At 45.1% G+C, this 27,709-nt stretch overlaps 1 protein-coding gene across 1 annotated transcript in view; it reads right to left on the reverse strand.

The window, feature by feature from the left end:
• Positions 1-6,903: 6,903 nt before the first annotated feature.
• CAPN9 (calpain 9) overlaps positions 6,904-27,709 on the reverse strand; it is a 47,998-nt gene continuing 27,192 nt past the window's right edge. The window contains exons 9-20 of the mRNA XM_007071060.4: positions 27,100-27,260; positions 26,197-26,354; positions 25,500-25,708; positions 24,442-24,478; positions 22,591-22,671; positions 21,402-21,459; positions 17,894-17,958; positions 15,423-15,491; positions 12,350-12,428; positions 11,883-11,999; positions 9,484-9,542; positions 6,904-8,342 (exon numbers count right to left, since the gene is read on the reverse strand). Of these exons, the coding sequence (XP_007071122.2) occupies positions 8,316-8,342; positions 9,484-9,542; positions 11,883-11,999; positions 12,350-12,428; positions 15,423-15,491; positions 17,894-17,958; positions 21,402-21,459; positions 22,591-22,671; positions 24,442-24,478; positions 25,500-25,708; positions 26,197-26,354; positions 27,100-27,260 (1,120 nt within the window). The 3' untranslated portion in view covers positions 6,904-8,315. The remainder of the gene's footprint in view (positions 8,343-9,483; positions 9,543-11,882; positions 12,000-12,349; positions 12,429-15,422; positions 15,492-17,893; positions 17,959-21,401; positions 21,460-22,590; positions 22,672-24,441; positions 24,479-25,499; positions 25,709-26,196; positions 26,355-27,099; positions 27,261-27,709) is intronic.

The following is a 27,709-nucleotide window of genomic DNA, read 5'->3' on the forward strand; positions in this document are numbered from 1 at the left end:
TTCTTCCACAGTACTGAGGCAAGCGTCGACTTCCGGAGTGTTGCACTGTGGGTAGCTATCCCACAGTTCCCCCAGTCTCCGCTGCCCATTGGAATTCTGGGTTGAGATCCCAATGCCTGATGGGGCAAAAAACATTGTCGCGGGTGGTTCTGGGTACATGTCATCAGGCCCTCCCTCTCTCTGTGAAAGCCATGGCAGACAATCATTTCACGCCTTTTTTCCTGAGTTACCTGTGCAGACGCCATGCCATGGCAAGCATGGAGCCCGCTAAGCTCACTGTCACCCTATGTCTCCTGGGTGCTGGCAGACGTGGTACTGCATGGCTACACAGCGGCAAAACCCATTGCCTTGTGGCAGCAGACAGTACAATAGGCCTGAAAACCATCCTCATGATGTCCGAGGTGCTCCTGGCTGCCTCGGTAAGGTCGGTCAGGAGTGCCTGGGCACATATGGGTGCAGGGTCTAAATTAGGAGTGACTTGACCAGGTCATTCTCTTTAGTTCTGCAGGCAGTCCTATTGTACCATTTTATGGTGAGCAGGCAGGCAGATGTGGATGGCTAGCAGTCCTATTGTACCATCTTCTGCCGGGCAGGCAGGAAATGAGGATGGCTAGCAGTCCTATTGCACCATCTTCTGCTGAGCAGCCAAGAGATGTGGATGGCATGCAGTCCTTCTGCACCATCTGCTGCCAGCCAAAGATGTAAAAGATAGATGGAGTGGATCAAAACAAGAAATAGACCAGATTTGTTTTGTATTCATTTGCTCCCCCCTCCCTGCCTCCCTCTGTGAAGTCCTGCCTAAAATACCAGAGAGTGGGATAGCTTAGTAGGTTGAGCATTGGCCTGCTAAACCCAGGGTTTTGAGTTCAATCCTTGAGGGGGCCATTCTGTGTGACAGTTGTTTTTGTTCCTCCTTGATATAAAGCCACCCCCTTTGTTGATTTTAATTCCCTGTAAGCCAACCCTGTAAGCCATGTTGTCAGTCGCCCCTCCCTCCGTCAGAGCAACGGCAGACAATCGTTCTGCGCCTTTTTTCTGTGCAGACGCCATATCATGGCAAGAATGGAGCCTGCTCAGATCTCTTTGGCAATTAGGAGCGCATTACACACCACCATTATCCAGCAGTATATGCAGCACCAGAACCTGGCAAAGCGAAACCGGGCGAGTAGGCAACGTCAGCGCGATGACGAGAGTGATGAGGACATGGACACAGACTTCTCTCAAAGCATGGGCCCTGGCAATGTGGGCATCATGGTACTAGTGCATGCCATGGAATGCCGATTCTGGGCCCGGGAAACAAGCACAGACTGGTGGGACCACATAGTGTTGCAGGTCTGGGACAATTCCCAGTGGCTGCGAAACTTTCGCATGTGTAAGGGCACTTTCATGGAACTTTGTGACTTGCTTTCCCTGCCCTGAAGCTCATGAATACCAAGATGAGAGCAGCCCTCACAGTTGAGAAGCGAGTGGCAATAGTTCTGTGGAAGCTTGCAACGCCAGACAGCTACCAGTCAGTCGGGAATCAGTTTGGAGTGGGCAAATCTACTGTGGGGGTTGCTGTGATGCAAGTAGCCAATGCAATCAAAGATCTGCTGATATTAAGGGTAATGACCTTAGGAAATGTGCAGGTCATAGTGGATGGCTTTGCTGCAATGGGATTCCCTAACTGTGGTGGGGCGATAGACAGAATCCATATCCCTATCTTGGCACCGAAGCACCAAGCCGGCGAGTACGTAAACCGCAAGGGGTACTTTTCAATAGCGCTGCAAGAACTGGTGGATCACAAGGGACGTTTCACCATCAACATCAACGTGGGATGGCTGGGAAAGGTACATGACGCTCACATCTTCAGGAACTCTGGTCTGTTTCAAAAGCTGCAGGAAGGGACTTTATTCCCAGACCAGAAAATAACCATTGGGGATGTTGAAATGCCTATAGTTATCCTTGGGGACCCAGCCTACTCCTTAATGCCATGGCTCATGAAGCTGTACACAGACAGCCTGAACAGTAGTCAGGAGCTGTTCAACTACAGGCTGAGCAAGTGCAGAATGGTGGTAGAATGTGCATTTGGACGTTTAAAAGCGCGCTGGCGCAGTTTATTGACTCGGTTAGACCTCAGCGAAACCAATATTCCCACTGTTATTACTGCTTGCTGTGCACTCCACAATATCTATGAGAGTAAGGGGGAGACATTTATGGCGAGGTGGGAGGTTGAGGCAAATCGCCTGGCCGCTGGTTACGCATAGCCAGACACCAGGGCAGTTAGAAGAGCACAGGAGGGCGCGGTGTGGATCAGAGAAGCTTTGAAAACCAGTTTCATGACTGGCCAGGCTACGGTGTGAAAGTTCTGTTTGTTTCTCCTTGATGAAACCCCCTGCCCCTTGGTTCACTCTACTTCCCTGGAAGCTAACCACCCTCCCCTCCTCCCTTCGATCACCGCTTGCAGAGGCAATAAAGTCATTGTTGCTTCACATTCATGCATTCTTTATTAATTCATCACACAAATAGGGGGATAACTGCCAAGGTAGCCCAGGAGGGGTGGTGGAGGAGGGAAGGACAAGGCCACACAGCACTTTAAAAGTTTAAAACTTTAAAACTTATTGAATGCCAGCCTTCTGTTGCTTGGGCAATCCTCTGGGGTGGAGTGGCTGGGTGGCTGGAGGTCCCCCCACCGCGTTCTTGGGCGTCTGGGTGAGGAGGCTATGGAACTTGGGGAGGAGGGTGGTTGGTTACACAGGGGCTGTAGCAGCGGTCTGTGCTCCAGCTGCCTTTTCTGCAGCTCAACCATATGCTGGCGCGTATGAGTTTGATCCTCCAGCAGCCTCAGCATTGAATCCTGCCTCCTCTCATCATGCTGCCACCACCTTTAAGCATCAGCCCTCTCTTCAGACTGCCACTTACTCTCCTCAGCCCGCCACCTCTCCTCCCAGTCATTTTGTGCTTTCCTGCACTCTGACATTGTCTGCCTCCACGCATTTGTCTGTGCTCTGTCAGTGTGGGAGGACAGCATGAGCTTAGAGAACATTTCATCACGAGTGTTTTTTTCGCTGTCTAATCTTCACTAGCCTCTGGGAAGGAGAAGATCCTGTGATCCTTGAAACACAGGCAGCTGGTGGAGGAAAAAAAGGGACAGTGGTATTTAAAAAGACACATTTTATAGAACAATGGGTACACTCTTTCACAGTAAACCTTGCTGTTAACATTACATACATAGCACATGTGCTTTTCGTTCCAAGGTTGCATTTTGCTTCCCCCGACCATGTGGCTAGCCCCTCCAGCCTCCCCATGGCTAACACCGGGGAACATTTCTGTTCAGCCACAGGCACACAGCCGAGCAGGAATGGGCACCCTTAAGAAAAGTACCCTATTTCAACCAGGTGACCATGAATGATATCACTCTCCTGAGGATAACACAGAGAGATAAAGAACGGATGTTGTTTGAATGCCAGCAAACATACACTGCAATGCTTTGTTCTACAATGATTCCTGAGTATGTGCTACTGGCCTGGTGTGGTAAAGTATCCTACCATGGTGGACAGAATAAGGCTGCCCTCCCCAGAAACCTTTCGCAAAGGCTTTGGGAGTACATCCGGGAGAGCCGCAAATGCCAGGGCAAATTAATCATTAAACATGCTTGCTTTTAAACCATGTATAGTATTTTAAAAGGTACACTCACCAGAGGTCCCTTCTCCGCCTAGCGGGTCCGGGAGGCAGCCTTGGGTGGGTTCGGGGGGTACTGGCTCCAGGTCCAGGGTGAGAAACAGTTCCTGACTGTTGGGAAAACCAGTTTCTCCGCTTGCTTGCTGTGAGCGATCTACAACTTCATCATCATCATCTTTCTCGTCCCCAAAACCTGATTCCGTGTTGCCTCCATCTCCATTGAAGGAGTCAAACAACACGGCTGGGGTAGTGGTGGCTGAACCCCCTAAAATGGCATGCAGCTCATCATAGAAGAGGCATGTTTGGGGCTCTGACCTGGAGCGGCCATTTGCCTCTCTGGTTTTCTGGTAGGCTTGCCTCAGCTTCTTAAGTTTCATGTGGCACTGCTTTGGGTCCCTGTTATGGCCTCTGTCCTTCATGCCCTGGGAGATTTTGACAAATGTTTTGGCATTTCGAAAACGGGAACGGAGTTCTGATAGCACGGATTCCTCTCCCCATACAGCGATCAGATCCCGTACCTCCTGTTCGGTCCATGCTGGAGCTCTTTTGCGATTCTGGGACTCCATCATGGTCACCTCTGCTGATGAGTTCTGCACTCACCTGCAGCTTGCCACGCCAGCCAAACAGGAAATTGAAATTCAAAAGTTTGCGGGCCTTTTCCTGTCTACCTGGCCAGTGCATCTGAGTTGAGAGTGCTGTCCAGAGCGGTCACAATGGAACACGCTGGGATAGCTCCCACAGGCCAATACCATCTAATTGTGTCCACAGTACCCCAAATTCGACCCAGCAAGGCCAATTTCAGCACTAATCCCCTTGTCGGGGGTGGAGTAAGGAAATCGATTTAAGTCGAAAAAAAGGGCTTCGTTGTGTGGACGGGTGCAGGGTTAAATCTATTTAACGCTGCTAAATTCGACCTCAACTCCTAGTGTAGACCAGGGCTTAGTGATCTGACTAACCCCTGCAGCGATGTGAATATTGTTAAGCAAATCATTATAAAAAATATCTCTGTCATGAGGTCCATTAGCACCTCCCTCCGCAGACAGGCTGGGCCACCAGAATGAGACAGTGGTTGCTAAAAGGTTGGGTGTATGACACATTAGAAACTGAGATATTCAAATGATCTTCAGAGCTATGCAAAGTAGTTTTGACAGAGCCAGAGCTGTGTGCTTACACTGCCTTTTAGAAAATCCAGCACAATCAGGAGCTGGACTCAAAATCTCCCTCTCTCTCACTCACAGCTCAGGTGACAATAAGAACTGTGGGGAACTACAAAATTTGCCATGCTCAGCAGCTTTACGTGTGAGGTCACTTCTCCCTTCTGAGAATGGGCCTCGTTCTCATGCAGAGAGGATGATGGTCCAATGCTTAGGGCAATAGTCTGGGACTTGGCAGCGCTGGATTGAATTCCCTGCTCCGTCACAGGCTTCTTGGGTGACGTTGGGCCCAGAACCTCCAAGGTAGTTAGGTGCTGCTCTGCTGAGCCTTGCAGTGCCTATGCCCAGGAGCCCCAATGGCCAGTGGCAGTCTCAGCCCCGAGTTAGGCACCCAGGCTCCCCGTACTGAGATAGGCACCTCCCTCTGCTCAGGATCCTCTGCGGTGAACCCTCTCCTGGAGCGAGGCGCCTAAGCCAGCTCAGTCGCTGAGGCAGCCCACACCCTAGCAGCCTAAACTGCCTGACTCCTGCTCAATACCTGTCTCACACACACCCTACGTTGCCCTGTATTCCTGTGTGTCTTTTGTGGGGGTGCTCTGCTGCCCCTCCACCTATCAGTGACATGCCTCCAGTCCTCCTGATACAGAGGCTGGCAGATAGCAGGTGTGCTTTCAGCACGCCTATGGAATCAGGCCCTGCTGATGAGACAGGTGTGTGTATGGGGGGGCACCTAGTTTGAGAATCCTGCTTTGGCTTGAGCTCGGGCTCTGAGCAGCTTGTTAGCTGTGAGGTGGTCCTGGCAGAAATGCAGGCGTCTAGGGGATGTGGACACCTATGAAGTTAGGTGGCAGCTGAGTGGCAGCTTTGAAAATAGCCGTGGCACCTAACTGGTGAGCTAGACAGCTAGTCTCCTAAGTATCTTTAAGGATCTGGGCGTTAGTCTTTCTCTGTGCTCCTCTGTAAAATAAGGATAATGGCACTTCCCTACCTCACAGCAGTGTTGTGAGGTTAAATACGTTACAGACTGTGAGGTGCTCAGACACGACTGTGATGGGGCCAGATAAGTACCCGTGAGAGCTAGAATCCTGAGTCTGTTCAACTGGGTGTGGGAGTGGTGCTTAATTTGTAATGAGAGAAGTTCCAGGGCTCAAGCAATTCTTTTACATTTATAACAGATGTGCCAAGCTGAGGGGGGTCGGGGCTATGAACTGCCACAATTAGAGCTGCTGGAGCTCAGCCCTGGCACAAATTAAGCTTGGTGTGGGAGGCTAGGTTGACTCGTAAGGTTTTGGTTGCTAGCTCTTCTGCTTCTTTGTGATTCAACCAGCAGGCATCTCCTCAAACTGGGTGGGGGAAGCTTTTTGTGTCTTTGTCTACTTTGCCATTTTTTTCTTTTTAACTGCAGAGACAGATGTTTTTAAAGACACCCCTGGTTCTTCCCTGAGATGTCTCACTCTCTCATATCAGGCCTGTTTTCCCCAAGACACTCCTGGCTCCGGGAAGACAAAAAGCCAAATATAGTGAAGATAAGATACCACTCAGTGTGACTTCTCCCTACTCTGCATCATTTGATAATACTGTGGCAGTAACAATGTTATACAAGACAGTAATAAATATGAACAAAGCCCTGATCCTACATATAGGTTTGCTAGCCAGCCATGTAGTTGTAGGTTTGATTTTAACTGTGGGGGTAAATGGATGTTGGCTAGAGTTGGGCCTGAACTGAAGCCCCATATTAGAACTCCAGATCCAAGTGTCCTGTCTCTGTAGTGGGCAGAATTAAAACCACAGATCTGAAAAATGCTGAAACTGAGATTGAATTCTAGATCCCAATTCACATTTTTTCCAAAGTTAGAGGACTTCCTCCCAGGGTTGCCAGAGAGGCACAACGTCTTACAATTTGAACAATAAACACACTCTGGGGGCTGCATACCTTGGTTTACCGAATTCCGTAAGTGTCCCCAGAGGCATCTTCTACCCAGACACAGGATAATTTATTGAAAGTCAGAGAAGTGGCTGTTTTAGCCATCACCACTCCTAGTGATTTTATTGTTTTAGCCTCGTGCTTGTTAAAGCTTGATTTCCCTTTCCGAACAGTTTGTGGGATCCACAGTTCCAAAAATATACCCATAGCTACGTCAGTGTGACAAAACTTGGACATTCAGAAAGGAGAAGCTGCTCTACAGACATTACTTTTGCTGCGAGAAATGATTTGCAAAACAAACCCAGCAGAGATTATTTATTACAAAGCAAATACAAGTTATGGATATCCTAGAGGGAACCAACCTGAACAGGCAGATGGAGACTTGCTCGGCCTTTGACTTTATTATTTTCTAATTAACACTGAACACCAAAGCTATCTGAACACTACTGCACAGCACCCTGAAACTGACTGACACGGTACGTCTACACAGCAATCTGGAGCGAGTGGGAACGAGCCTCCACGCCCAGGTTGACAGACTTGGGCTAGAGGAGCTCATGCTATCGCTGTAAGAATAGCTGTGTAGAGAACACTTTGAAGTTGCGGCTCGGGCTGGAGCAGAGACTTGCAAGGCTAGGAAATGGCACTTGCCACTGACTAGACCTAGTTTGCCTAAAATGGAGCAGAATGCAGCCACTTATCTTCCTGGGTGGAACACGGGTCCTAGCTGCTCAGGTCAAACTGGAGCATTGCATGCTGGCACCTGTGGTCTCAGAGGGCCACACATTCATACTGAAGATGAACACAGCCATTGGCTGCATTGTAGAATGGTGTGAAACTTATTTGCCTTGTGGGATACACTTTGGTCCACCTGGTATTAGGGGATGGAACAGAGGAGAGTCAGAGGAAATAATTTGCATCTCAGTGAGCTCTGTAGACAGGGCCAGCCAATGGATAAAAACATCATTCTGAGCAAGCCAGAATCACAGCCCCCATGGTATAAATGTTCCAGGATGAATGTGAATAATAAATCTATCACTCCACTAGTGCTCCCTGATTTGCAACACTCTGGGATGCTCTTCTATAATGATGGCCCAGCGTTTGTTGGGAAAAATCCACTTGGAAGCCAATACCATTTTGATGAAGTTCTGCAGGCTACTGTACCTTCAAAAGCACTTTGCTAACCTGTAGACAAGCAATCATGAGGAGTCTCAATGAGTGGGTTTCCATGGTGCAACGAATAAGTATATTGGGACTGAATGTGATTATATTCATAAAAGGCCTTGGTCACTCATCATTGTCAGTTTCAGGCTGCTTGAAATGTGCACGTGCCTCATTCAAAGGCATATATACACTGTAGCAATCAATATAAATCTTTAAACAAAATAAAACAAATTTCATCCCATAAAGATCTAATTCATTAATATAATGGGGGTGGAGGAGAGAAAGGGTGGGAAGAATAAGTGCTCCGCTTGCACCATAGCGCCTGTATACATTTGCATGGAAAGGGTAACAGCTCTTTGGTTGGAGGTTTGAGTGTCACAATCATGAGATCCTGCTGAAATCCAGGTTGGACATCTTCAAATGTTCATTGTCAGGGTGATAAACTAGTAGAGAGATAAAGATCAACGGTTATGACTGATAATCCCAGCTACCACCATCAAACCACAGGTGCAGGAGGAAAGGCCCTTGTAACAGCACCATCTTGTTTTGAATCGGTGCCGTACAATGCAGGGGAATTCTGATTTTTGTGCCAATGAGCTAGTTCCCTAGTTTAGTTGTAGTCAATACAAATATTTGTCAGCAAAGATAATGGCGAGATTCAAGCACTTCTTCATGACTAAGAGAAAGGCAACAGGACAAATTCTTCTCTCACCTACACCTGTAAATCTGAAGTAACTCAGTGGACTTTGCTGGAGTCACTCTGATTTTACAACAGTGTAAATAAGAGTAACATTTTAGTCCAATTATTACAAGGAAAGAAATCTTGGGATGCCAAAAAAGAAAATTTAATAATTCCCAGTAGCAGGGACAGAAGTTGAACCTCCACCTCCCCCTGACTCCCTCACACGGAACTTGTTCAACATTAAGCTCGTTGGTTAAAAAAGGAATGCATTGTAGATCTCTAAGAATTAGTTTATTTATAATTATTTATTATTATACTGTGGTAGCACCTAAAGGCTTCCGTTCCCATTGTGCTAGGCAATGTACCACCATCTAACAGCCAGATGGACCCTGCCCCAAAGAGCTCCTAATAATTGAAGTGTGGAATGAGAGGGAACAGATGGGCACAACAGAGAGATGGGGGAGCACAAGGAAACAATGAGAAGATACGGATCACCACAGTAACAAGAGGACAAAGTGCAGCAGCTGCCTGTGAGGCACAGCCTACAGTAAAGGGTGGTATGGATCCACAATGACTTAGAAAGAACCAGGAGGCATTTTTCTCCAATCAGCTGCACTCATTTGCCCCAGCCGTGAAGTGGGCCCAGAGAGAGTAAGGAGGAGAGACCCCAGAAAGAGGAGAGAAAGGGAGCAGTGACTATGAAATGGGGCAAGAAGGTGAGAAATCAGCTTGGAGGAGACAGAGTTATGCAGTAATGGTGAAATCCTGGCTCCACTGAAGTCAACGGCAAAACCCCCCCGCTGAATTCACTAGGGCTGGGATTATTCCCAATTTTTAAAAAGTGACAAAGTTCTAGAGCAGATTTCCAGGTTGTCAGTTTTAAAATGAAGTTATGATCATACCTCATTTATATTCAGGTTAATGAAGTCTCTGTTTTTCTTACTTAGTGCCAGGAATACCCCTGAAATAAACATCAGGACATCACAGTTATAAAAAGAAAAGGAGTACTTGTGGCACCTTAGAGACTAACCAATTTATTTGCTCAAATTTATATGCTCAAATAAATTGGTTAGTCTCTAAGGTGCCACAAGTACTCCTTTTCTTTTTGCGAATACAGACTAACACGGCTGTTACTCTGAAATCACAGTTATAAAGACTCCCCATTCACATTCATACACATAAGCAACCTTTCCCACTGTGAAGCACTACTTGTGACTGTTCCATAGAGAGGAAGGAGCTGGCTCTCTATAAAGGCTTAGATCACAAGTAACTGGTGAACCCTTAGAATGGGTTTGAAAACTGAAGTCCTTGTGAAGGCAAAATGGCCATTGACTTCACTGGGACTTTTGCCTGAGTATGGACTTCAGAAATGAATCCAAAGCTGGTGGTTTGGATGTGAGATACACCCAGATGTTTGGATACATGTCTTACTCCTGAGGGCATTCAGTGCCAAAAACTTAAAAATTCTGCACCAAAAAAATTAAAATTCTGTGCACAATATTTTAAAATTCTGCAAATGTTATTTGTCAAATAAATGTGGAGGCTCCAGCATGGTATTGGGGAGCACAGCCCACTGGCGGCACAGAGGTGGGAGATCACTGTGCAGCTCTCCCTCACCACCCCCACCCGGGACATGGACTCAGCAGTGAGGCTGCACCCAACCCTGACAGTGCAAGGAGCAGGCCCTCCTCAGAAACACCCCAGAGCCCTGCTCCTCCATGCCAGGTGCACCAATTATGGGAGACAGGCTCAGCAAGGCAAGATCCAAATATGGAGGGGCTTAGTGTGGGGGGGAATCCAGGTGTGGGTCGAGAGGGTTCTGTGTGGAGCAATCTGGGTGTGGGCGGCTCAGTGGTGTAACCGGGTGCAGAGGGGATCTGGATGCACAGCGGCTTATTAGGGGCTTTAGGGTGCAACGGTGATGGGACTCTGCAGGGGGTCCAGGTGAAGGTGGTTGGGGCTCAGCAGGGGGGGTCTGGGTGTGGGAGGGCTTGGGGGGTCCAGATGCTGGGGGAGTGGGGCTCAGTGGGGTGGGTATCCACGTGCAACTGGTTGGGGCTCAGTGGGGTGGGGATCTGGGAGTGGGTGGCTTGTCGGGGTGGTCCAGGTGCAGGGGGAATGGGGCTCATCGAAGGGGTTCTGAGTGCAGGGGTTGAGGCTCAGCGGGAGGGTCTAGGTATGAGAGGGTCTGGATGCACAGGGGTTGGGTGGATGGGGGAGCAGCTCCCTATACATGGATCCCTCCCCCTGCAGCTGAGGCGCAATGGATGCAGGAAGGGCAGGGGGGAGTTTGAAGAGCTTCCTGCAGCCAGGGAAGAAATCTGGAGGTGGGTCTGACCTGGACCCAGATGCCGTGCAGGGGAAGAGGAAGTCCCATCCTCCCCAGCCCAGCATAGCCCGGACTAGCAGCTGAGCTTGGTGCAAGGTAGGAACCACTAGCCGGCTCTTCCCCAGTCCCGCTTCCTGCCCCACAGTGATTTACCTCTCTGACAGCTGCCCTGGGCACACAAAACATACTGCTGGTGAAGGTCACGTGACCACTCTTGTGGTTTCCCTTTGCTTCCCCATCAGAAAGTCATTTTTCTGCAGGAAGCAAAGAAATCTGCAGGGGACATAATTCTGCGCATGCACAGTGGCGCAGAATTCCCCCAGTAGTAACGTCTGAATTTTATCCAGACTATCTGCATTTCCTGATTCTAAAAAGTGATGGTGGGAATATAGCAGGAATACAGCAGAAATACGTACTCCCTATCTGTGTTTTGACCCTTCAATTTCCAGCACAGGCTGGAACCAGAAAGGAAAAAGAAGCAAAAAACTTAATAATATGGTTTAAGAAAGTTAACTAAACCGCTTTTGATCCTCATAAAGTGGTTGGGTTTGGTCTAAGGTTTGAGCAAGGGTCAGAGGATCACTTTAATTTAGGCTGATTTACCCATCCCTATTAATTGCTATTAGTCTGGACAGAGAAAGACCCCTGCATGCAAATGAATCAAGAGCCAGAATTCATAGCTGTATTGTGGGTTATATTTTTCAGTCAAAAACCCAAACAAATAGTTTAAAAGTGTGCAATGTCAACACATGTGCATATCTAACAATCCCTTACTTGGATCACTGACAGCATTTGAAACTGGGGCCTTCAAGATTGTAGGGCAGACCTCCAGTACTTGAGCTTGAGAAGTAACTCCACTAGTTGGTTGCGGCAGTAGACTGTTATCTTTTAGCGGACCAGCTTTTACCAGGGATATAACCCAAACTTTGTGAGTGTGTTACACATACGATTTCAGCAAAAGTGGATACTCACGGTTTGCATTCTCTAGGCGAATTAAGCAGTTTAGGAAGTCATCAAAATCAATACGGAACTGGTCATCAGAATATCTGAGGACAATCAGCTGCAGCAGGTAATTATTGAGTTGAAATCCTTTAAAAAACAAACAAACAAATAAATAAATAAATAAAGAAGAAGCAGCAACAACCTAACTGACCTGAAAAGAAATCTGCGAGACTTTAATAAATAATCTAGTTATTTGCTGGAAATTTGTTAGTGGGCAAGTACTCTATGAACTGATTCCCTGTCTCTAGCAGAAACTGAGCTGACTGCAAACTGGTTTTCATTTAAAATAGATGTAGAATTCAGAAATAAGAATTTTTGAAATTTTGCAGTTTTCACTCTACAAATTGTTGTCTGTGTGAGTGAAAGTTCAGTCCCCGGTCGAGGATCTGCCCCATAGTATTTCTGTTTTCCCAACATAAATCAAATATTTCTTTTACCTGCAGCTGTTAGGGCACTACGAAGCTCATAGGAGGACATGGTGCCGGATTTATCAGAATCAAACTTAAGGTAGACACCCTGCATGGGGGAAAACGTAGACATTCAGCATTTAGTACGTTAACAAATCTCACGTATTTGTAGCACATAAAGCAATGGAGTTTCATGTTCTAGATGCTTATTTTTAAAACTCTTGATGTAGCACAAACATTTAAGGAAGTTGAGAGGACTTTGATCTGGATCCAATCTGGTTGTGTAACTGAGGGTATATTTGGGATCAAGCTGTCTCTATCATATTTGTTATGAGCTGAGTGAAAGTTGTTATGGGTTGAGTTAAAACCTCATTGAGATCGGTAGGTGTGAACTCACTCTTCAATTAACATAACTGTAAGGGTGAGCACCCACCTAAGACAAAAGGAGTATGTGAAACCGTCCAAAACTTTTTGCTGAGTATTTTGTGTGTGTGTACCTGTATGTGTGAGAGAGGCAGTGCTTAAAGTGGTCTGAAAGAAGTAATGGGGGTTGGGGGGTCTGTCACAACCTTAGCCTAAGTTAATTTTCATGCACTTGATACAGACAGCTCACAATTTTTGCATACATATAATACACAACACATAAAATTTTTAGCTCAGTAAGGTATGTATACCTATTTGTGTAATGCAAATTACTAAAACAAAATATATCCTGAGAGTTTGAGGGGGGAAGGTCTGGGGGATTTGTGAAATTCAGTGGGGTCTATTTGGGGATAGGGGACTGGTGTGCAGTGAGATTCAATGGCGTTGGGGGTCTCTTTGGGAATAGGGACTGGGGAGGCATTAAGAGTGGGGTTGAGGGGGTTGCAGTGACAGTGGAGTTGGGGGATCTCTTGGAGGTGGGGGTGCAGTGAAAGTCAGTAGGATTGGGGGGGGGTCTCGAGGGGGAGAGTGTGCAGTGACATTCAGTAGGGTCCGGGTCTCTCAGAGCATGGGGTGCAGTGACAGTGGGGATCGGGGTTCTGTGAGATTCAATGGGCTTGGGGGGATCTCAGGGGTGGGGGTGCAATGACCCTGAGGTTGGGGGTCTCTGAGAGGATGGGATACAATGTGATTCAGTGCGGTTGGGGGCCTTAGGGATGGGTGTGCAGTGAGTGTGGTTGGGGGTCTCTCAGGGTGCAGTAAAAGTGAAGTTTGGGGTCTCTCTTGAGGATGGGGGTCTAGTGACGGTGGGGTTGGGGGGGTCTCTCTGGGGCTAGAGAGTCTCCTTTGGGGGCCTGTTCTCTGCCTCCCATTCTTGCTGCTCCACACCCCATCCCTCTCTGCTGGCCTTGCTCTGAGCCTGCTCCTGCAAGGTGGTGGGAGCTGGAGGGGTAGGGTCTGAAGCCCCTGTGAATTCTCCCAGCCCCATCCTGGCTTCTGGGCTGTGCCAGGGCTGGTCTCCCTATCTGAGTTGCTACATCTGCTGCTCCCCTGTCTCCTGTAGTTCCCAGCCCGAGGCTCTGCTCCCTCAGGGACACAGGCCCCGTCTGCATGATCGGCAGGCGAAGGAGCCAGGAAATGGGCACTACCTGTGGCCGAGCCCTGTACTGTATGAGGAAGCAGCAGGAGCCTAGGGAGCTTATGAGGCAGGAGCTCTGGTAAATGCTCTGTGCCCCACATTAACTCCGCCTGAGCTTTACATTTTCCCACCTAGATCTGCAACCCCCTGTGATCACCCCCACTTTAATAAGGGAGAACATGTATGAGAGACACTCAGAGAGACAGCTGAAAGCAGTGGCTGACCCTGGAAGAAAGCTAAGGAGTGGTTTTTGGGTCAGGGTGCCGGCTGAAAAGAGCACTCTTGGTGCTATGAGCAAAAGAAGCTGTTTCCTGCTATTTGTTTCCTTCTGCCATCAGAGACACAGAGCTTTGCATGTTCTTTGTAAATAAACAAAACGGCATCAAAGAAACACCTGACTACCACCTGTTCCTACTCCTAACTGGAACAACTTACTAGACCCTGAATTTCTGGCTAGCCGCTTGGGTCAAAAGGGGAATTAGGAAGCATGCTGAGGTGAAAATCAAACAGCACTGCTTATCAAGCTGAAGTAAAGTTCCACATTTTCCTTGTGGGACAGGATATATCGATCTTCACTCAATTGTGAATTAGTTATATCCATTGTTATATTCACTCTGAATGTTTTAATCAGAAATATCTGGAAATCTCTCCATTGGGGGCATGCATTTCTTAAGTGTACCAGTTTAAAAAAAATATCAAACATTTGTATTAAAGGACTGACAAAGTGAAGTGATCCAGAAAAACAATTGAGATTTTGGATGAAAAATCCAGGAAGCAGAAAATTGCAATGATCACATCTTGGATGTAGCATAAATTCAGAAAAGATTATTAATGACCCACGAGGAAACAATTATTGTGCCTTGAGATGCAATCCTGCAAACATATACTCACATGCTTAACTTTACTACCATAATAGTGTCATTGATTTCAAAGGGATTACTCATGGTAGTAAAGGTAAGTAAAGTGTGTAAGTGTTTGCAGAATTGGAGCCTAACCGGCTAATATTGTTCCAGACCCTCAGTATTGCTTACTGCTGAGGAGATAAACAATGGAACAAAATAACTCATCAGATGACTATTTTCCACTAATCACAAGTCAGCATTTTCTTCTTGTGTGAAACAATAGGAACAGAATCATCAGATGTTATTTTGATTAGCCTCCTATTAAAGCACATTTCTGAAATTCATTACCCCAAACATAGTTTCTTAGCTTACCAAAATTACTGATATTTCCAGTAAACCATTCTGGTTTGGGACAATGGAAAACTAAAAATTGGTCATACTTCCCAGAAGAAAAAACATTTTGAAGAGCTTGTGTTTTTAATCAATATTTTGTGCTTTTATAGATGTATGCCATTAGATTTTTGTCTCTGAAAATCATAGAAATAGAGGGCTGGAAGGGACCTTAAGAAGTCGTCTAGTAGTTCATCCTGTGCTGTGGCAGAATCAAGTATACCTAGACCATCTCTGAAGCGTGTTTGTCTGACATTTTCCTAAAAAACTCCAATGATAAAGACTCAAAATAACGAATACAGTCACATACCAGCCACTTCTTTAGTTTGTCCCAGAAAATCTTGAACTCATTAAATTCCAGTTTCCCATTACCACTGGACTAGTATAACCCACATTAAGGAAAAATACTGGTTAAGTGAAATCCCATATTATGTCCAAATCTACCGGTCATTCCTTTACTCAGATAACAATAGCTACACTAGGAAGCCTATGATGCTGTTGAGAGCAAATAATTGCAATGATTGCTGTTGGAAACCTAAAACGTTGTGTGATAGCTCTGCTGAGTAACGTAGTGAGAACAAAGCAAGAGCAGCTTTGGATTCCAATTGGATAGGAACGATTCAGAGAATTAAATAGATATGTGGGCACAGTTGGCAACGGGCTTTGTTGCAAGGATAGGTTCCTGGGTTAGTGGTTCTGTTGTGTGGTGTGTGGTTGCTGGTGAGTATTTGCTTCAGGTTGGGGGGCTGTCTGTAGGCAAGGACTGGCCTGTCTCCCAAGATTTGTGAGAGTGATGGGTCGTCCTTCAGGATAGGTTGTAGATCCTTGATAATGCGTTGGAGAGGTTTTAGTTGGGGGCTGAAGGTGACGGCTAGTGGCGTTCTGTTATTTTCTTTGTTGGGCCTGTCCTGTAGTAGGTGACTTCTGGGTACTCTTCTGGCTCTGTCAATCTGTTTCTTCACTTCAGCAGGTGGGTATTGTAGTTGTAAGAATGCTTGATAGAGCTCTTGTAGGTGTTTGTCTCTGTCTGAGGGGTTGGAGCAAATGCGGTGTGCCCACATATCTATTCAGGGGACACCATCATAGGGCCTAATCACATCAGCCACACTATCAAAGGCTCGTTCACCTGCACATCTACCAATGTGATATATGCCATCATGTGCCAGCAATGCCCCTCTGCCATGTACATTGGGCAAACTGGACAGTCTCTACGTAAAAGAATAAATGGACACAAATGAGATGTCAAGAATTATAACATTCATAAACCAGTCGGAGAACACTTCAATCTCTCTGGTCACTCGATTTCTGATCTCAAAGTGACTATCCTTCAAGAAAAAAACTTCGAAAACAGACTCCAATAAGAGACTGCTGAATTGGAATTAATTTGCAAATTGGATACAAATAACTTAGGCTTGAATAGAGACTGGGAGTGGTTGAGTCATTACACTAAGTGAAACTATTTCCCCTTGTTTATTCCTCCCCCCCACTGTTCCTCAGACTTTCTTGTTAACTCCTGGAAATGTGCTGGAAATGGCCCACCTTGATTATTACTTCAAAAGGTTTTCTCTCCCCCCACTCCACTCTCCTGCTGGTAATAGCTCATCTTAAGTGATCACTCTCCTTACAATGTATATTTTTTCATGGTCTGTGTGTATATATAAAATCTGCTCACTGTACTTTCCACTTTATGCATCCGATGAAGCGAGCTGTAGCTCACGAAAGCTTATGCTCAAATAAATTGGTTAGTCTCTAAGGTGCCACAAGTCCTCCTTTTCTTTTTGCGAATACAGACTAACACGGCTGCTACTCTGTAACAATAGGATTGTAAAGGTGCTCAAGCACCTCTGAAAATCAGACCACTTACTTGGATGCCTAAGCGTGGATTTAGGTGCTGAATTTCACACACTCAGGTTTGAAAACTTAGGCCAGAGTAGTTTTAGAAGCAGCCATCTTCTATAGAGTGGCACTTCCCACTATTCAGCAAAAGAATAAATGGTCTCCGGTTTTATTCAAAACTGGGCAGATTTGCTTGAGAGCCTCACAAATCTTAACCATTTTTAACCAGCCTGGGCTGAGTTTTGAGTTGGTAGCTGTAACTCAAACCAGAGGCAGTTTTGTTTTGTTTGGGTTTTTATTGCAAGTATTTGTGAGGAGGTGCCACAAATAACAAGGGCTGGAGAAACAAAAACAAAAGAGGAGAACTTAGTAGCTGGATAGGAGACGGATACAGCAAGCAGCAGCCAGCTGCTATGTTAGGGCTGTGGCTGCTTGGTCTGCAATATTAAATGGCCAGCTATCAGGGGAGCAGGCTCAGCAAAGTACCTATGAAAGGGAAGAAGCTCTTCTAGGAAGCTTCAGTAGTGACCAGGCAGCTCTAAGACAGCTGTTTCTTGGGAAGGAACTGGATTTCCACTTTTTCGAATGCAAGGATCTGGTTGACAGTTATTTCCAGATTTTTCAGATTTCTGCCCAGTAGTTGAAATAACATCTTTTATATAAATAAAATGAGTGAGATTTTCAGAAGAGCTCAGACGTGGACTACACTGAAGTCTCTGATATAACCTGAATGCTTTTGAAAAGTCCCACTTTAAGTTTCTATAATAAAAGCTGGAATACAATTTTGACACCATCTGTTTGTTGTGCTTAGTGTACCTCCACTATTTCACAATATTGCACTCATGTCTAGCATCGGGGATGAGAAAGCTCTCTCAGGGCACTTGCATACATTCAGTGCCAGTGTGGCCCCAGAGAATTCACATCAGCATTTATGTGAAAGGATACATCCATGAGAGAGATGATGTTTCTACATGTCATGAGGCTTACTTTCTCGAATGCGATGGTGTTTGCTGAAAAAGCATAACAATCAAGTTAAATAAGAAATAAAGTCATTGGACATAAACTTAAAGTCTAAAAAAATTAACAATGGAAAAAAGTGGAACAATGCACTTCATAAAAAAAGATATAGTTCCAAAGATACTCCTATGACCACTACCAACTCTGCTGCCTCTATTCACATGAGGAACCTCCAGTGACTTCAGTTAAAATCTCATTCAATAGGACTACTCAAAAGAGTAAGAGTTGCAGGACTAGCTTTGTAAAAATCCTTTAAAAATCTTAAATATAATGACATTATTAACAGTCAAGCAGGGATTGACCATCTCATCAATCTGATGATGCAGAGTAGAGCTGATAGAGTCACAGTTTCAAAACCATATGTCCATATATTTTATGCATTTATTATTGTCTTAAGGGGTGTTACACACACTTTTGAATTAGCCACTAAAAAATTATTGCCTGATCCAAAGCTCAATGCAGTCACTGGGAGTCTAATGGGACCCACCATTATTGACTTCACTGGGTGTTGGATCACTCCCTTAGAATTTACTTTAGGTAACGTTTTCAGAAACACCTATGGACTTAGGCACTTCTGAACATTTTACCTTTTAACACAACTATTAAACATTTTGATTTCCAGTGTTTTCATGATGAGGAGGAGGGAACCAACCAACCAGAATCGGAGTAGTATAATAGTGCAACAGGATGCACCTGCCATTTAAGATTTGAGAGACCTGTAAGCCAGCACTTCCCTCTCCCAATTGTGGCTTTTTAAAATATCTATGGAGCAGAGGATGTGGTCAGTGAAGGGAGGAAGTCGTCTTGGGGAGGTGAGCTGGGATCTGTAGAACATCACACTGCTGACTCAGCACATAGGCCCTGAGACAGGAGCCTTATAAGCAGGGTGCGCCAGACCTCTCCTCTCCTTTGATGGTAAGAACAGACTGGGGTAGTTCCCAACTGGCCTTGCTCTGGGATCCAGGGGTGTGGAGTTGCTGGGAAATGTAATTTCCCTAGCAACTAATTTGGAATCCTGATCTGGGCAATGCATGCTGTAGGCAGCTGAACCCATTTTGTTTTTGAGGCAAACTCTTTTGAGGAGGGTCTACAATTTCTAAAGTAACTGGAGGTCCTTTGTGCTGCTTGTTTGATGAGTCAAACCAAAGCCCTGGGCAGGGGGAGGTTTTTTTTTCTTCTGTTTCTAACCTTCATGGGCATGCCCTTTTGTTATTCTTTGGCCTGCCACAGAGAGCGACAGGCCCAGATCTGCAAAAGTATTTGGGTTCATAACTCCCATTAATTCAGTGGGAGTTGGGTGCCTAAGTATTTTGAGGCTCTGGGCTGTATGGACTCAATCCTGAGTTAAGTGGAAGGGGAAATCTGCTGAACTACACCTATAACTGCAGAGTGTGGCAAGACGTTCACCAACCTCAACGCAGCAAGCCCTTGCCACCTCCCCATATCCTGCATGACTACATAGTTCCCAAAAGGAGCATAGCTGGAGGTTGAGGATGGGCTGTTCCTGAAAGTGCTGAGCCCGGATTCACAGGGTGATAACAAAGTGCTCAGCAGTGGATGCACCAGAACAACCGGAGACCAGAGAAATGGGTGACGCATTGCTAAGCATGCTTCATCAAAGTATCCCACAGTGCTCAACAAACCTGAGGAGATGATTAACAAACTAAGCGAAATAGGTCTCTGTAATCCACACTGCATATTTCTTAACTGTCTACGGCCAAATACTGTTCTTGGTTACTGTGGTGTAAATTTGGAGTGATTCCACTGACTTCAAGTGAGTCCATCAGGATTCACATCAGTGTAACTGGGAGCAGAATTTATCCCTTCTTATACAGAGGCCACTTAGAACATAAGAACAGCCATACTGGGTCAGACCAAAGGTCCATCAAGCCCAGTATCCTGTCCTCTGACAGTTGGCAAAAGTAAACTGGACAAATGCCCAGTTTTGCCAAAAAAGCGGGTGGGACCCTTAGTGGGGTGCGACCCCTATCAGGGTGCAGAGGAATGGGGGGGAGGGAGCAAGTGGTAATGCCAGCCCTATGTGTGAGGGAGGTCTTGGGAGAGTGGCTCGGGCCAGGCCATCCCCACATGGGTTGGTGGCAGGGGGTCTTGGGCCGGCCCCACATGCAGGAGGTAGGGGGGCCTCGGGCTGGTCCCAAATGGGCAGGGGTAGGGAGGGACTTCAGGCCAGCCCCAAGCAGACAGGTGGAAGAGGGGGCTCGGGCTGGCCCCATGTGTGTGGGGGGGAGAGGGGTGCCTCGGGCCAGCTCCACATGGGCAAGAGGCAGGGAGGGCTGGGTGAGGGAACTTGCTGAGGGCAGGGAGCGGGCCTTGGGCTGGCCCAGTGTGGTGTCCCGTTTTCCCTTTAGGAAAATATGGTCATCCTACTGAAGTGAAGCCACTTCAGGGTTGAAACCAAACGACTGTGTAACAGCACTCTGCAGAGCTACAGAACAGCTGAGGATGGAAAGTGAAGAACACTGTGTCACACTGGAAGCTACAGGGTAATTAAAGGTAGGAATTAAATAACAGCAGCTGTGTTTATGTTCTCATTTTGTGGACCTAGTGTGCCTTGTGCATGAGCAGATATTTAGTGGGCATTGATTCTATTTAGTAAATGGAGCACTTGCTGAGATGAGCACACACAGACTCCCTGCATACTCCCATCAAATGTAAACACAAGCTGCTGTTTTTATTGTGGAGAATGGCTTGGAGTTTCCTTTTCCTTGACTATTTTAAGAATCAGAAATCCAAATGAAATTTAGATACCCCAGAAAACCAGAGAACATTAGTTCTGCTCCTAGTAACTCATTGAGTCTCATATTCTTCAGGAGGATAAAAAATAGACTTTTTACTTTTCACAATCTCTTCTTTGGTTTTGTCACTATTTCGTTACTATTATCATCATTTGTTTGTTTTATGGTACTGCCTAGACACCCTGTCCAACATGGAGGCCATATTGTGCTAGGCACTGAACATACACATAACAAGAGACAGTCCTTGTCTCAAAGAGATTACAATCTAAATAGACAAGACAGATGAAGGGAGGATGAAAGGAAATATGATCCCCATTTTACAGATGGGGAACTGAGAGATTAAATGATTTTGCCTAGGTTATGGTAGAGGTAGGATCTCCTGAGTCTCAGTCCACTGCCTTAGCCATAAGACAATCCTCTTTCTCCAGAGCTGGGAACTGGCATCACTGACCTGAAATGGATTTTGCTGGGAGACAGCGTAGGCTAGGGGTTACGTCAGGGAACTTGGGTTCTGTAACCCGACTCTGCCACTGACTTGCTGTGTGACATTATGCAAGTTACTAGGCAATGCCTCGGTTTTCCCACCTGTAAAGTGGGGATAATATCCACTTTTATAAAGCCCTTTGAAGTCCTTGGATGAAAGCCGCTATATAAGTGCAAATAAAGTTGTTAACACTTACTTTTTTTTAATACAGCATTCAGAACGTATTCAAGTTCTTCTGCAGTTATCTCCATGTCCTAGAGTTGAGAAATTAAAGCAGCTGTTACTTTTGTATGTCTAGATTCAGACATATTGAAAGCCTAACAGAATGCAAATAGCATCCATCTGACAACCACAAAACTCTACTGCACTATTGTCACTGGGTTTACAGCTTGCTGCTGAAATCCAAGAAATAGTGAATCACACAAACAACAGAAGGACTTAAAAAAAGGAGGAGACGGCAAAATACAACTAAGCTGCTCACTGACATGCTACATGGAATCACAGTTCTTCTCAAACAGGAGGTGTTTATTTAAACAAAATAACTGCAGCTTCAGACACAAACAGGCTCCCTCACAGCTTGTGCTCTAGTGTTGTCTCCTTTGTTTACCAGGGACCATGCCATCAGGAACTTTATAAAGGACACAGAGACATCTAGTGGCTGAATATATACGGCAAGTAAACATATTACATATGGAACCCTGAATTTTTACTTCACATGGAATTATGTGACAACAGACATATATTTTTCAGCTACATAGAGTTGTTCCCATCCCAGTTTTTTCAAGACATTCATGATTTTTATAGTTTCATAAAGTTTAAAGCTAGATGGGATCATCAGACTTCCTGCACTTCACAGGCCATTAAACTTCATCCAATACCCCTATGTTAAGCCCAATGATGTCAGTTAAACTAAAGCATTTTAGTCCTCAGGAGACAAAACTATTGTGTGCCACAAGCAGAGAACAGGAAAGACCACTGCCCATGGCCCCTGTGATGCCAGAGAATTGATTGGGTTTGATGAACCTGGCAAGTGATACATGGCCCACGCAGCAGAGGAGGCAACTCTCTCCGCCAGTTTCCTTGCTAATCTGACCTGGGAGAAAATTCCTTCCTGACCCCAAATCTGGTGATCATAAGAACAAGACTCACCAGCCTGATTGCACCACCTCAGAGCACCAGCCCACCCCAGCTGGAATCACGTCTCTACCTGTGGCATATCTCTGCTGTGTCAGAGGAAGGTGAGGCCCCCTCCCCGAAGATTACAAGTGTGTATTGGGGAAAAACTTCCTTACTGACCCCCTGAGGGGACCAGCTAAAGCCCTGAAGCATGACATCATAGTCATGACCATAAGACAAAGCTAAAAGCTTTCTGAGTACTCACTCACCTCTCCTGCAACCTGTTCAAACAATGCCCGGAACTGTTTTTCTTCTTCTGTTTCTTGTTGCGGTGTGGTTGGTTTAGGGGGCTACAAGAACAGGGATAATTAAAAGTATCAGAGAGCTAACATTTGTTCTTGCACACAGATTATGAGTAACAGTCACAGTAACACACTTTAAGGTAGAAGGGAGCACCAGACCATCTAGTCTGGCCTCCTGTATATCATAGGGCAGTGACACAGCCAGCACCCGCACACTAAACCCAACCATTGAAACGAGACCTAAGTATTACAGTCCATAGGAAACTAAATTATGATGTGTCGCAGGCAGAGAACAGGAGGAACTGAGATGCACCAATGTTTGAGGCCCCTGCAAATGCAGGGTAACAATTAAGCAAGCCAGCCATCCTTGCAGCACATTTAGGAGAGCTATGCATTTTGAAACAGATACACCTTTCAGATTTTATCATCTTTTGTATGAAAAACTTAACCCTCCCTGGCACTCAATGTCTCAGAAATTTTCACCTTTCATTTCCGATAGCCCATGCTATTGTGTACTCCTAAGGTGTAGGCAGAGCACTGGAGCTGAACAGCTGATCAATGGTGGCCTCCAATGCTACGCTGTCTCAAAACTATCAGTTTTCCATTTTGTAACCACGTTCAGCCAAGTGAAGCCTGGGATAAACAGGTGCAACTTTCATGGACGTCTCTGGGCCAGATTCAGTGGTGATATTAACTGCTGTGTGAAATACAAGGCTGGGTGTAAGTTGATTGTAAAATAGATGTAGGCAGCAAAGTAGTGTAACTTGCCCTACTTTGGCACTCAGTGGCTGTGCAAAATGAATGCAACTTGCATTCCAATGCACTGGAAAGGTATGCGCCGAAGGAGAATCAATTAAGTGAGGAAGGTCCCACACTGTGCCCAACGCTGCCATAGAATAAGAAGTATAAGTTACTGTATATCCACTGAATGCCAACATGGTGGAAGTTACATTGATTTGACACTTACACTCATTTTTCTGACCAATATACACCCGACATGACACTTAGCCCACCATTTATCTACTACCATTCAGATGCCAGATGGCAGGCACTTTAAAAGCTAGGCTAGATGAATAGATGTATATCACTAATGACTGTGACCTTGAGAATCTGGAAAATGTGAAGCTCAATTTGTTACCCAGTCTCTGGAAGCGAGGGAAAACTGAGTGAAATATTGCCAAAGAGATGCAAAGCTGAATCTTGGCTTACTTTCCTTCCGCAAGCATTTCCACTGAAATCAGTGGGGCTATTTGCAGGAATAAGGTGAACATCATCTAGCTCAGTCAATACCCAAACATAGTGACTACAAAGTGGTTCAAGGGCTGCCTGTCAGATTTTTTTTAAGCATAAAAATCAGCTTAATGTTCAGCAGCAAAAATTGTCTAATCATTTTTATGAAAATGCAATATCAAGCTTCTGACCCCAAAATGTTCTGAGAATGTGTATGCATGTTTGAGTGTGAATAGGTTCTGTGGCCCGAACTGTGTAATACTGCACAGTATGGCTAATGGGCAGATCCTCAGCTGGTGCACATTGGCTCAGATCTATTGATTTCAGTAGCTACGCTGATTTATACCAGCTGAAGAGCCAGCCCTTAATTTCTTTCTGGTTTCAGCTGCCTAACAGCAAACAATTGGAAGAATTATTAATTATTATGATTGTATTATTAGGGTTGTTTTACTAAGCCCAACACAACTGTATATTTCACACACACAAGGTTGGCATTTTCATAAAATTCACTTGAAATGAAAAAGTACAAATAGAGCATAGTGGATGATGCTGACTTATCCAGTCCTTATTTTAGCTCTGTAGATTTACCTCTGGGAGATTAATGTCAATGTTTCCATCCACATTCCTGAGGAAAACAAAAACGTACTCAATAACAAAAGACTTTGCTGGGGATCCTTTCTGTTTAAATTTTCCAGGAGTAAAAGCAAATACGGTATTTTTACTGAACAAATTATTCACTTTGGGTGAAATTCATACCCATGCAGCGGGTCAGGTCTTTGCATCATATAAGCTCAAAACAGAGCTTAAGTGGTTCCTAGGCCTAGTCTGAGCCATCTCTACAGGGGTTGATTTCAGTTTTTATACATTGCACAAATGCTTTTTAAAAATAACATATTCTTTATTAAACATGGTCATTCACACAGGAAACAAACAGGAATATTATTACATTTGGAGAACAATATATACTATGGAGCAGCTACTAACTCTTCACAGTTAAGGTTGCAATTGAGTTTTCATTACAAGTCTGATTTCCCCACCTCCTAATACCCACAAAAATAGTCAGAGTGGGCTAAAAATTGGGAAATTAAGTCTGGAGCTATGGTAGAAATTTTCTACCACATTTTAAGCGCATTGAAAAAGGGGTTTCTGATTTAGGCCCTCCTGAAATAGAAGCGTTCACCAGAGTTCAAAAACTCATCAAATTTTTTCTTCCCCACTTTGTAGCAAAAAACCTGCCAATCCTCTCCCACAAAAACAAAACAAAACAAAAAACAAAAAAACCCAACCAAACAAAAACAACAAACAACAAACAAAAAGAAAAGGGGAAAAGCCTAGATTACTAGATTCCCCTGGCTGAGATCTAATGCACAGCACCACGGGTTAACTTTTGTTAATTACAGGAGTTGCTCTGGCAATGAACTCCATTTAGTTCATTGGGAGCCTCACATAGCAGGCAAGGGTGTGCAGGAAGTGGACGGGAGGGATGCTTCTTCATCTCTGGGGTCTCTTGTCTGGAGCAAGATGGGGAGAATGCCCTCAGGAATCTCTCATTGTTCTTAAAAAACCCAATTAACATGGCTGGTGTGTGAGAGTTTTGGAAGTTGCAGGAGGCCTGTTTGACTGACCACCCTCCACTGATTACTTACTCTGTGATGGCTTTTTTCTCAGAGAAGATTCTCAGGCAGAAGTCAGCTTCCTGGTGTGGCTCAAAAGTACTAGGAACAATAACATAATCCCCAGGTGGCAGCTTGACTCGGTCAGAGACTTCCCTTAAGTTAATGTAGGTTTTGCTCCTTGCCTTGGAAGGGTGGTATCTGAAAAAGTCTTTGTTCAAGTGTCCATCTTTGCTAGGGCTCTGCAATGGAATTTGAAGCAGGGATTTCAGTTTTATTCATTATTGTGTGCAAAGTAACAGATGTGCATGGTTCAGATATGTCAGATTCCCACCTCCCTTCTTGATCTAGAATCATAGGGCTAGATACATGCATGATTCACTGGCTCCAGGATCAGGAAGTCACCATTAGCCCCGGGCACTCCTCCCACCTTATTCTCCTGTGCTGAATGGAGCTTGGATACCAGGGGAATCTAGCTCTCAGACTTTAAGGCATTTTATGTAGGGGCTCTAGGATGGTGAAACTCCATTTTAGCAAAGCCCTTCTGCACCAATATAAGGACATTTTAAAGGGAAAGCTACCATTCTCATCATTATTTAAAGAACGTAGGTGATTAGATACCACAGCAATGGGTGTGATGCAGAAATCTTGACTGACACACAGAGAGATACAAGGGGGGAGAGAGAGAGAAAGAGCAAACATGGCTACTACATCGTAAAATACCAAGTACCTCATAAATAGCATAGCCAATTGTCAGCATTTCAGCACCTAGTTTCCTGAGTTTACGTCGATTCTTTTGCATCAGAGCTGCTATAAATGTGCATTCATCGTTCCCATCATCTTTCTCTGTCAAATGCAGCCTGATCTGTGGATTTGTCCAAAAGGTGTCTGCCAAAGCAAAGAACACAGACATTTTTCCCCTCAAAAAAAAAAAAAAAAAAGAATTTAAACTGAGCCAAACAAGGACAATAGAGAGAGTAATTTGAGGTTTGGGGGTTTTATGTTTGTTTTATTTTTCCATTTTCCATTATGTACCTTGATGATTTCAATGCAATTCTGCACACAAAGAGCCAAATCCTGAGGAACTTGGGTTTTAGTATAAACAATAGCAGAATTTAGCCCCAATATCTCATTAAATGGCAATGGTTTAAATCGGAGATGAAAGTTACAAGACAATTAATTGGGGTTTTGTTGAAAATATAAAAGCACAAAGGGTCAGCTTCTGATCTCATTCATATTGGTGTAAATCTGGCATAACTCCATTCAATCAGTGGAGTGGCTTCAAGTCTACACCAGCATGATCAGAATGTGATGGTAAGGGTTGGATTCTCCTCTCACTTACAGTCCTTTGACAAGGGTGTAACTTAACTGATCTCAGTGGAGTTACTCCTAGTTTGCACAAATGTACATGAGAGGAGAAAGAGGTGCACAAAACTGAAAGGCAAAAAAAAATTATTTCTTTCAAGTGGAATCTTGTGACTGTTTTGATATTTTGCTGGGTTTCAGCTAGTTGAGACTCCGCCGGCTTTATTCAGCACATGGTTGTGGAAGTTACAAAGGGGTGAAGAATTCTGTGTCTATAATGGATGCTTCCATGGGCGTGTGAATTTTTTCTAAAGAAATCTCTGTTCACCTAGAAAATTTCTGCACCCTCCAGCAGTGGAACCTCTGACCCAGCTCCCTTGATGGACTGTCACCTCCCACTTGTTGGTAGCATTGTCCCCAAGAGCATCTGGGGTGAGGTTGCAGATCTCAACTTTATCAAAATGTGTTTTGAAGTCTTCAAAGTTCATCCTAAATGAAAGGAAGGGAAACCAGTCAGTGCATCACATTAGTGACTGAACAGAAGCAGCAGCCTAGGCAGAAACTACTCCCAGAGACCAATTCAAAATGCAGAATATCAGAACATAGGGCCGCATCATGAGTTTCTGTAAATCAGTGTAGCTTCATTGACTTCATTGGAGCTATGCTGATTTACACCAGTTGAAGAGCTCTCTCCATAGACCTGATTCTCCTCTCCTTTACACGAGTGTAATCACAAGTAACTCCATTGACCCCAATGGGCCTGATTCTGATCTCTCTTATACCAATCTTAAAATAGTGAGACTCCACTGACTTCATCTGAGTTACTCCTGATTTACACCAGCATCAGGGACAGAGCAGAGTCAACCCAATGGAGTGACACTAGTGTAAAAACTGGTGTGAGAAGGGAGGCTCTAGTCTTCTAGCCTCACAGCTCCTGG

This window comes from Chelonia mydas, chromosome 3 (genome assembly GCF_015237465.2).
Source record: "Chelonia mydas isolate rCheMyd1 chromosome 3, rCheMyd1.pri.v2, whole genome shotgun sequence".
In the NCBI taxonomy this organism is placed as follows: domain Eukaryota; kingdom Metazoa; phylum Chordata; order Testudines; family Cheloniidae; genus Chelonia; species Chelonia mydas.